Source organism: Taurulus bubalis (assembly GCF_910589615.1).
Source record: "Taurulus bubalis genome assembly, chromosome: 12".
Classification (NCBI taxonomy): Eukaryota; Metazoa; Chordata; class Actinopteri; order Perciformes; family Cottidae; genus Taurulus; species Taurulus bubalis.
The window spans coordinates 25,463,903-25,474,627 of record NC_136600.1 but is presented as its reverse complement, the minus strand read 5'-3'; the positions used below and the strand labels follow the sequence as shown (position 1 = coordinate 25,474,627).

Here is a 10,725-nt window from a genome sequence, read left to right as displayed (position 1 = left end):
CTGGAGGCCCGGGGCTGTTGCTGGGCCCGCTGGAGCGAAGAGAAGCACAGCAGAACCAGAACCAGCACCAGGACTGCACAGACTATCAGACCCTGCTGTACTAAAGTAAGGGCTTTGATGAAGTGAAGCTGGTGCTCGAAAACACGATTGCTTCGTCCACAGGGACCGCCAAAGTCAACACAACAATAAAGTTGATCTTCAAGGACTTTTTGTGCATACGGTTTGGTGCAAAGGATTTTCTTTGAAACGTTATTTTTGTAACTCTCTTTTACCCAACAAGGGTGAGAAGTCCTTTAGGTGCTGAGGTATTTTTTTGATTTAAACATCTACATCTACAAATGTAGATGTACAAATATAAATCCTGTGAAAAGAATGAAAGCTCCAGCTGCTACTAAATGGACCCTTTCCAACGCTCAAAAATTATCTTTGAAATCCATTTTAGTGACCCAAACTGAATCAAAAAAGTTTTGCACAGGTTTTAGAAGGAAATGTAAAGAGAATGTTGCGGCTCTTCTTAGGCTCGTAAACTATGCGACACAGATTTAAGAGAGATTCCCAAACTGGTTTAGTCAGTAAATTCCAGCGACGGCTGTTTTCCGTAAGTGCAACGCAAAATAAGTTCCTGAACTGAAACTTGATGATTTTCTTTTCCTGGTTCAAACTCAAACTCTCAGAACCGTGTGTGCTATTGTTCAGCTGTCAGAGGCTGTAGGAATGTGAGTGTGTGTGTGTGTGTGTGTGTGTGTGTGTGTGTGTGTGTGTGTGTGTGTGTGTGTGTGTGTGAGTGTGTGTGTGTGTGTGTGTGTGTGTGTGGTGAGGGACAGACCTGTATATAAGTGAGTGCCAGTCTCTCAGTGTCATCTCATCCTCTGATCAGAACTCAAGCTGTTTCCAGGAGATCTAGACTGCAGGTGAGTTTCAACAGCTTCACGCTTTAAATGTGACGTTTATTATCACGTTACTGTGGCTACATCATTTAAATTATATTGTTTTCATGCCTCTAGAAGTATTGATATTTTATGATGATGATGATGATGATGAGTTGGTTTCTGATTCCAGTGTCTCCAGACGCCTTCACACTCCAGAATGTTTTCCTTCCTGGTCTTCGCTGTGCTCTGCACCAGCTGCCTGGCTGGTGAGGTTTCAACCCATCTTCAGTCTTTTTATGCCCATGTCATACTTTTTATTTAAATATATGTAGCGTCTAATGAGATCTTTGTATATTGATCGTGAAGTCAAGTTTAGTCAAAGAGCAGTAGATTCATCTGGTCCATCACTTAATATCTTCGTTTTCCTTCTCCAGCTCCCATGACGAACTACTCCTACTCTAATTCTGTTGGAGGTGGTAGTGGCACGTCCTTCTCCACAGCCGGAGGAAACGGAAGGATCACAGCGATCAGAGTCTGGGAGCACAACAACGCTTACATCGCTGGGTCAGTCTGTCCTCCCTCTTGTCCAGATGTGTTAAGGGCTGGACTCAACTTATTGTGGGGTGAAGGGGTCAAAAACGGGAGTGTTGTGTATTTTCTGTTTTAGCTGAAGGGACGGTCTGGTTATTAATAAGAGCAGGTATAGGTCCTTTATTTAATTTGTCCCATTAGCTTTATATCTTTTCCAGTTTTGAGCTGCACAGAGCCTCTAACTGACAGTTCAAATGGTGTTGAAGTTTTCTCTTCGCAGTCTAAGGGAAGAATTGATTAACAAGATTCTATATTCCCATTATCTAATGTGCAAATTGGGGTTTATATATATATATATAATTATTTAATAACAAGTTAATGACACACCATTTTGAAACATGTATGCACTTTAAATGTCTATAATGAAATGAGTTGTAACAATTTAATCCTGTTGTTATTCTCGGTCAAAGTATTTAAAAAGCCAGAGAGGGTCTTGCTCTTTTAGAAAGTGAACCACAAGGTTCAGCCTCCTTCCACCCAATAATCTGCTCTCTATACACTTGCTCTATTGTCTACTTGTTCCTGCAAGATTCATTCCAATATCCAGCTGCATTGTGACTGCATGATGTTTTCTCTCTGATCATGTCCTCTTGTGTGTGTAATCAGTGTGTTTCCTCTCTCTCGTGTCTGTTCCTGCAGCATCCAGGTGCGCAACGGTGGCATTTGGTCTAAATTATTTGGTAAAATAGTCGGCATTGCACAAGAGCTGGAGCTCTTTGACGGAGAGACCATTGTTCAGGTTTGTTCTATTCATTGTTCAATTTTTTTTTTATAATTCTTGGTCCAAGGACTATTATTAGGAGTAGCATTTGTTATATATTGAATGTATTCTGTAATATTAATATTACACAATATCCATTCGTGATTATGTAGAATATATATAATGTATGACTCATCCAGGTCTAACCACATGTACCACCTGTGTTAATGTGACCTCTCTGTCATGTTTCAGGTCTCTGGCAAATACAACCCCGGCAACTATATCTACAAGATAATGTTTTTGACCTCTAGAGGGCGCTCCCTGACAGCCGGCCAGCCAATACAGGTAAATACCTTCTCTCCTTTGTTTTTGTTACCATTATTAATTATAATACTCATCTCCATGTGTTAACTTTTGATGCTTTGTTGCAGCTCTCCTTTAACTTCTACCCGATCCACCCGGACGCAGAGCTCAAGCTGCTGAGTGGCCGCACCAATGGGCATGGGATCACTTCAGTGGGAGCTCACTGGGGAGTCGTCATGGGTCAAAGCAACAGTACCTCTGCCTAATGAAGAGCAATTCATAATCCATTACGGATTCATATTCATCATGGGAGAGATCAACCCATCTTTCTATTTAGAAATGATTTAGTTTATAGTTCTAATGGTTTATTAACAAAAAAATAACTGTAATGACTGGTGACTCACCCAGTTTGTGATTCAGGTGAACACACAGGATCTACTATGAAGGATGAAGGAGCTTTAAGTAAAAGCATTTTGCACACGTGCAGCACTGAAGGAAACAAAGCAGAGATCTATTGTGTTGAATACCAAATGTTTGTTGAGAAATGCTAACTGTACGAGATATTGTACAAATGACTGTGACTTTTATTTCGGTGTCTTTTTAATGCGAGAGAAATGTTTTGTTCCATACTCTTGTATTTCAAGATACTATTATATACTACTGTGACCGAAGCGCTAACATCCAAACCTTGTTGTTTGGTTTTATGTAGTGACGAAGAGAAAATGAAGAAACATATTTTTGCAAATAATTCAGAAAAGGCCGAATCTGGTCGTCTGTAACACAAAGTATAGATTTAAAGTGTTTTTAATGGTGAGGGAAATGTTTTGTCCAAGATATATTAAATGATGTTGCACGCAACACACTCTTGTATTTTATGTTAGATTCAAACAACTAATAAAACAACAAAATACAAGAAAACTTGATGCATGTGCTGATGAATCTTTTTAACCTTCCTCTTGTGTTAGCTTTCTGTTAGCATCTCTTGTGTTAGCTTTCTGTTAGCATCTCTTATGTTAGTTTTCTGTTAGCATCTCTTGTGTTAGCGTTCTGTTAGCATCTCTTGTGTTAACAGGTCGGTTTTGACCCATGTCTTAAATCAGCTGTAAAATACACTAAAAACAATTATCTATCATCTAATGTGTTTCTCATCTCTTGGTGACCTTGTTAGGCTTCCTTATCATGATCATATTGTTGTATGTTTTGATATTTTTGGTGTGGGCCTCTGGGCCTTTTCTTTGTCAGGATACCTCGATTTCAATAAAACAATGGTAAAATGAGCCTCAAGAGAATTATAGAAATAAATAAAAGGTTGTTGTATTAGCTGACTATTACTGAGCGGTATTAGAACACATCTCTTTAAAACATTTGTTTTATTTATGTTTTCATTTTAACATTATTAACTATAGTAACATCTGTGGTTTTACGGGTCAATTTTGACCCATCTATATTTACTTCAACAAAAAGGCTAAAAAATCATTTTTTCAGCAATAATGCTTTAATACTAACACAAAATGAAAAGCAGAACAAGTCATGACACAACCTATATATTTGCAAGGTCAAAAAAACAACAACCAATCAAGCTAATCTTATTTTTATAACTGGGTCAAAACCGACCCTAACAACACAAAGGTCATAATTTCAACCAGAGCATTTTATAATTTAGTGAAAAAACATGTTTGGGTTTTATTTTGTTGAAATAGAGGTTCCTTACAAAGTCAAACAGCCTTGATGCAATGAACACATTTCAAGTGGTTATTGTATGCATTTAAAAGAGGAAGGTTAAATATTTAAATGACCGGATACATGAGTCTGTGCGTCTGAGCCTCTTGACACGTTGATACGTTAACCCAAAAATGAAACTCAAAAATCTGTTTCAACTCTGTCGGTGTTCTGGATTAAAATCAAGGCAGAATATCCTGAGACCGAGAAAAAGCTCTGAAACCCTGCTTCCATTTCAATTCACAAGGGGAAATTTGTGGTCAGAGTAGCATTTTGCAGACACAAAAATAACATATAAAAACAACAGGGATGAAAGATATATACAAAATAAAAATAACTGGGTTGAAAGATATGAACAGCGCAGAGTGTATTAATTTAGGAAATTAAATGTAAACAATAAAGAAGTGCAAAGTATGTATGTGAAGTGTAAGGTTAAGTTACGAAGTAGAATGGACATAAAGAACACGTCGGGGGCGTTGTCTCCCATCCAACCTGCACACATCAGTACTTAGCTTTTTACAACCATGAGTACACTACTTTCCAATTATACACTTTCAGGACTACTTCGCTTTAAATGCAGATTATATATCTATTGCAGGACTATTAGCAGGGCCATAGCAACAGCTCAATATATACTTTACCGTTAACTATACTCAACAGTAAAGTTGAGCTCAATGAGGACAGAAGTCAGTCAAATAACAGTGGAGTCAGATCTAAATTGTACAATATTAATAAATATGTTTGGCATGTGTTGTGTGTTTGAGGTTGCATGCACTGCAGCGTCACACATGAATAAGCAGTCAGCTGTCTGCAATACTGCTTCTAATGACTTTTACTTCATGTAAGTGAAGTCGCTTTTCTCAACAAACATTTGGTATTTAACACAATAGATCTCTGCTTCATTTCTCTGCTATATTCAGGAGGGCTTATCGGTGCAACCGTGACGACTCCCCAGTGAGCTCCCACTGAAGTAATCCCTGCACTATTGAAGCGGCCACTCAGCAGCTTGAGCTCTGCGTCCGGGTGGGTCGGGTAGAAGTTAAAGGAGCGCTGCAACAAAGCATCAAAAGTTTACACATAAAGATGAATATTATAAATGATAATTGTAACAAACATAAAGTAGAGAAGGTATTTACCTGTATTGGCTGGCCCGCTGTCAGGGAGCGCCCTCTGGAGGTCACAAATACTATCTGATAGACATAGTTGCTGTGGTATTTGCCAGAGACCTGAAACATGACAGAGAGGTCACATTAACACAGGTGGTACATGTGGTTATCCCTGGATGAGTAATACATTATATATATTATACATAATCATGAATGCATAGTGTAATATAAATATTATAGAATGTATATAACAAATGCTATACTCCTAGTAATAGTCATTGGAACAGTATAATAACAAAAATTGTTTAAAGTTTCAATAAAAGGCAATAAAATTGTCTTCTATTGATAATTCAATGACACGGAAAATATATATACATGTATTTTTTTTTTTACATTTCTTTCCAGAGGTTTTCTTTTCTCTGTTCAGACTAAATTAATATTTTAGTTTCGGTGGCTCTCTGACCTGAATTAAGGTCTCTCCATCAAAGAGCTCCATCTCTTGTACAATGTCTCTTGTGCGACCGAATACTTCAGACCAAATGCCACCGTTGCGCACCTGGATACTGCAGGGACGGACACGAGAGAGAGGAAACACACTGATTACACACAAGAGGACATGATCAGAGAGAAAACATCATGCAGTCACAATGACCCTTTGACTGAGAAGAGAAAACTCCAACACCCGTTCAACTGTCAGTAACAGTCTCTGCAGCTCAAGGTCAAACTGAAATAAGGCATAAAAGAGAAAATAAAGGACCTATACCTGCTCTTAAAAAATAACCAGTCACCATCCCTTCAGCTAAAACAGAAAATACACAACACTCCCGTTTTTGACCCCTTCACCCCACAATAAGTTGAGTCCAGCCCTTAACACATCTGGACAAGAGGGAGGACAGACTGACCCAGCGATGTAAGCGTTGTTGTGCTCCCAGACTCTGACCGCTGTGATCCTTCCGTTTCCTCCGGCTGTGGAGAAGGACGTGCCACTACCACCTCCAACAGACTTAGAGTAGGAGTAGTACGTGAGTCCGGGAACTGGAGAATAAAACAAAGATATTAAGTGATGGACCAGAGGAAGCTATTGCTCTTTGACCAAACTTGACTGCACTATTAATATACAAAGATCTCATTAGAAACTACATATGTTTATATAAAAAGTATGACATGGGCATAAAAAGACTGAAGATGGGTTGAAACCTGGAGGAAGCTTGCAGAAGCAGCTGGTGCAGAGCACAGCGAAGACCAGGAAGGAAAACATTGTGGAGTGTGAAGGCGTCTGGAGACACTGGAATCAGAAACCAACTCATCATCATCATCATCATAAAATATCAATACTTCTTGAGACATGAAAACAATCGGTCATTTGTTTGTTAATAAGCATAAAGCCATTATAATTTAAATGATGTAGCCACAGTAACGTGCTAATAAAACTCACCTGCAGTCTAGATCTCCTGGAAACAGCTTGAGTTCTGATCGATCAGATGACACTGGCACTTATATACATGTCCGTCCCTCACCACACACACACACCCACACATTCCTTCAGCCACTGATAGCTAAACAATAGCACACACGGTTCTGAGAGTTTTAATTTGAACCAGGAAGAGACAATTATCTTTGAAGTTTCAGCTCATCACACTTACGGGAACGCCTCTCGTTATTAAACCAGTTTAGGAATTGTTCTTTAATTGGTGCCGCATAAGCGAGCCAATAAGTACAAATGAGCAGAGAAAACTCCCAACACCCATTTAACTGTCAGTAACAGTCTCTGTGCAGCTCAAGGTCAAACTGAAGTAAGATATAAAGGAGAACATAAATTCCCTATACCTGCTCTTAGAAATAACCAGACACCCTCCCTTCTGCTAAAAACAGAAAATACACAACATTCCCCCTTTTTTTGACCCCTTCACCCCACAATAAATTGCAGTGGCGGGCCGTGCATTTTGGACCTGGGCCTTCTGTGTTGTCTGATATTGTTTACATAAATACGGGCATGATGGGATGCTGCGTCATTAACGGACAATGTACTTCACTTTATTAATGAAACAACAACACGATGCAGCGTAGTTTGCACAAGACGGAAACCACTTTTTATTCTCGTTCCAAACTTCACTAGAACGTTTCCTCTTCTTCTCTCTTTCCGGTTTTCCATTTACAATCAAACCCCAGAAACGTACATCCGAACACTGGGGGTGTCAGTCTGTTCATCTCATTTCAATCATTTTTATTGCAAAATGTGATTGTCAAGCAGACAAACTGACCAACACTTTCATAAATGTTGCACCTGACAAACTGAACTGCTTGTGTTACAGTCTGCATAGTCGCATCATTCGAGCTGGATGCGCCAGGGAGGGGGCGGGGCTTATCTCTGTGGTTTATCTCCGTGCAAAGAGTTTCCATTTCTGCCATCCACCATGAAAATAACTACTATTTCTGCGTTATACTTGTTGTGGAAATCCCAAAGAGGTCGGAGCATCAAACGCCGCCGTGTCTGGGTTCATAATATTACTTCTCCAGGAACTGCGTCGGGATCCCGGTGTTACGGATTAACAGGCGGCCGTGTTAACTGACGACTTTCGGCCGGAAGTCACCAGTTAACACGGCCGCCTGTTAATCCGTAACACCAGCCGCTTCCAGTGCTACGAGAGTACCAGCAGACAGTTTGATTTATGCTTTTGTTAACGTCTTTGACCAGCGCCGTGTCGCGGACTTTGTCCTGTGCGCCGTGCAACAGCTGTGCAGCAGCGCCGCTACGAGTGACAGGAAGTCCAGACGTTTGATTTACACGCGGAGGGCGCATTTCTCATCTCTTTCTCCGATGCCTCCCATAATTGATTACATAAAAAAAAGATCGATTCTTGGCTTCCGTGTATCGATACAAGGCAAACTATCGCGATACTATGCTGAATCGATTTCCACCCCACCCCTACCTACACATTCCTTCAGCCTCTGAAAGCTAAACAATAGCACACACGGTTCTGAGAGTTTTAATTTGAACCAGGAATTTATTTTGCATTGTGTGGTGGAAATTTAATTTAGAAGGCATTATTCTTAAACGTGTGGATCATTTAGTGACGTCAGTTCGCCCAGACTGAACCGGGCCATCTTGGAATGATAGCAAGGGTATCTTTCTATTGTTTGGATTCTTCTGTTTTCTTGTTTTTTTTCTCTGGGCTATCACCTTTCCTTTCTCAGGACCGCGACCAAGCGGCAGGCGCCAGCTGGGTGACGTGGACTGTCCCCTGTCTGCACACAGATGGCAGTGTGTGGGGAGGGGAAAGGGGAGAGGGCAACCATTTCAAAGAATAATTGTTGATGTATAAAACTCATGTGAACTATTTTTTCCGGGTCAGACCTCCGAACCATTTGTGGGGAAGAGCTCTGCCCATTCAATTGAATTATTTACTAGATTCTGTTTAATAAATACTTAAAGACATTTAAGTGTTTCACATCGCATTTGCTTTCCACTGAAGGAAATTGGCAAGTTAAATGTTCCATTACATATTGCACTCACGGGAACGCCTCTCGTTATTATTAAACCAGTTTGGGAATTGTTGCTGCATAAGCGAGCCAATAAGTATGCTGTAACAAGACAACTCTATAATTTACAGTAACTTGCTGGCAGCAATTAGCTGTAGTATAGTTCACATGCTTTCTGTAAAATGAATCACAGTACCTGTTTGTAGTAATTTGTACAGTAATAATCCCAGTACCATCATTGTTATTACTGTAGCAAATCTTAGACTACTGTAAAATTCATCACTGTATTCATTGTAATACTGTAAATGAATAACAGTAAAATAATTACATTCTGTAAAATGAAGACGCAATTTTTTTCAACAAAAGTCATTTAACATTTCAACATTTGAAATACAAATTTGACATTTTGTTTTTAGTTTGTTCCTCTTTCTTCAAGTTACTATGAAAATGTAAACATGTTTTAAAGTAATTTGACAGTAAACAGTCAAATGCAAGCACTGAAAGCAATACAATATTCAGGTCAAGGAGGAAATGTTTATAAACAATTTTGAACTGAGAAAAGTAATTGTATTACAATAAAATGTCCATGACTGACTTTATTGTTACTGTATTGAACTGAATCCTCTCCCTGGGCGGGAGTCTCTTCCTGAACTGATTCTCTTCATGAACTAGAGTCCTCTTCCCTGCAGTGGAAGGACAGAGAGACATTGGTTACCAATTCCCATTAGAAATACCACAATATGTTTCTACTGTGACGATGTCAGCCTATGTTGTGTTTTGTCTGGTACTGGGATCTCACCAACATGATGAGCCTTGAGGCTCAGCAGGGACACCTGGGCCTCAACATCAGCCTGGTGGAGGTTAACTGCAACACAACATAAACAGACAATAGTACCATATTTATTAGGAGAGACATGAAAGAAACCCTTACTTTGATGTTCCCGGTGTATTTAGGGGGAAAGTGAGAAGATAAGCATTGTTTAGTCTGGAAGGTGTGGTTCACATGGGGGGACGGGCACATGAAGCAGGACAGAGATGGTTCCCATAACAAACACCTGCTTTTTTGTTTGAAGCTTGAAATGTGTACAACTTTATATATGGGGCTGCGAACAAGTGTGTGTGTGTGTGTGTGTGTGTGTGTGTGTGTGTGTGTGTGTGTGTGTGTGTTGGGGGAAAGGGCTACCGTGCCACGTTGTGCCGCACGGTAGCTAGCAAGAGAGAAAAGAGTCAAAACTTTTCCAAACGGTGCGAGCCTTAGCTAACTAACACACCAACACACACACATACACGGCGATGGCGTCACACATACACAATTCCAATTAATTTAGAAGTTACACTAAACGCATGCCATGTATCAACTATATGAAGCCAAATGATTTATATCTCAATTTAATGAGCAAATACTATATTTTGGTAATATTAGTAACACTAACGTTAGCTTACAAGTGCAGGAACGTGTGTCCCTACTTCCCTCTTTAAATCACGTAGCGTTACACGGTGACTTTACTTGAGAACACTCTGTTGTCTGTAATTAATGTACAATTGCAAAATGCCTGGCAAAAAGGAAATATGAAGGAATAATAATGAGCTCCGTTACCTTGCTGTGGACTGAAATGTTGTAGCTCTTGCTCCAAAATTGTGTCAAGAGAAGCAAGTGTTCATCGGCACACAACGTTATCGTCTACTGTCATCTTTTGTAACGCAAGAGAAGGTATACAATGTCACTTTCACCTCTGTCTGTGTGATAGCTAAAACTAACATCTGTGTTGAAAGTAATGCTAAAACGGATTATGGTGAAATCCCGTTCAAAATTACTGTATTGTGATTCACAGCTAGATGTATTTACAGTAAGTTGACCATGATGCATTGCAGATCTACAGCAACATGCTGTATATGAGTTCTACAGTAAGAATATGGCCAGTATACAGTAATATTGCTGTGAAAACTACAAAAACGT

At 39.7% G+C, this 10,725-nt stretch overlaps 2 protein-coding genes across 2 annotated transcripts; one reads left to right on the top strand and one right to left on the bottom strand.

Moving 5' to 3' along the window:
• The first annotated feature begins 812 nt into the window (after positions 1-812).
• On the top strand, positions 813-3,075 carry LOC306744524 (zymogen granule membrane protein 16-like). The gene is made up of 6 exons (XM_079227183.1): positions 813-911; positions 1,060-1,135; positions 1,304-1,433; positions 2,100-2,199; positions 2,413-2,505; positions 2,592-3,075. The coding sequence occupies exons 2-6, from the start codon at positions 1,087-1,089 to the stop codon at positions 2,727-2,729; spliced, it is 510 nt and encodes a 169-aa protein (XP_079083309.1). The 5' UTR covers positions 813-911; positions 1,060-1,086; the 3' UTR covers positions 2,730-3,075.
• Positions 3,076-4,038: 963 nt separating this feature from the next.
• On the bottom strand, positions 4,039-6,755 carry LOC306744522 (zymogen granule membrane protein 16-like). Its single transcript, XM_079227181.1, has 6 exons — positions 6,724-6,755; positions 6,486-6,573; positions 6,191-6,323; positions 5,752-5,851; positions 5,319-5,408; positions 4,039-5,232 (listed from the first exon to the last, which is right to left on the bottom strand). Exons 2-6 carry the CDS (start codon positions 6,544-6,546, stop codon positions 5,020-5,022), a joined length of 597 nt encoding a protein of 198 aa, XP_079083307.1. The 5' UTR covers positions 6,547-6,573; positions 6,724-6,755; the 3' UTR covers positions 4,039-5,019.
• Between the last annotated feature and the right edge of the window lie 3,970 nt (positions 6,756-10,725).

Excerpts from the sequence above, each read along its gene's own strand:
- LOC306744524 (XM_079227183.1), top strand. The coding sequence starts at position 1,087 with ATGTTTTCCTTCCTGGTCTTCGCTGTGCTCTGCACCAGCTGCCTGGCT. Across the intron at positions 1,434-2,099 it reads AACAACGCTTACATCGCTGG|CATCCAGGTGCGCAACGGTG; the intron begins GTCAGTCTGTCC and ends CTGTTCCTGCAG. Across the intron at positions 2,506-2,591 it reads CAGCCGGCCAGCCAATACAG|CTCTCCTTTAACTTCTACCC; the intron begins GTAAATACCTTC and ends GCTTTGTTGCAG.
- LOC306744522 (XM_079227181.1), bottom strand. The coding sequence starts at position 6,546 with ATGTTTTCCTTCCTGGTCTTCGCTGTGCTCTGCACCAGCTGCTTCTGC. Across the intron at positions 5,409-5,751 it reads ATGGAGAGACCTTAATTCAG|GTCTCTGGCAAATACCACAG; the intron begins GTCAGAGAGCCA and ends GTCATGTTTCAG. Across the intron at positions 5,233-5,318 it reads CAGCGGGCCAGCCAATACAG|CGCTCCTTTAACTTCTACCC; the intron begins GTAAATACCTTC and ends GCTTTGTTGCAG.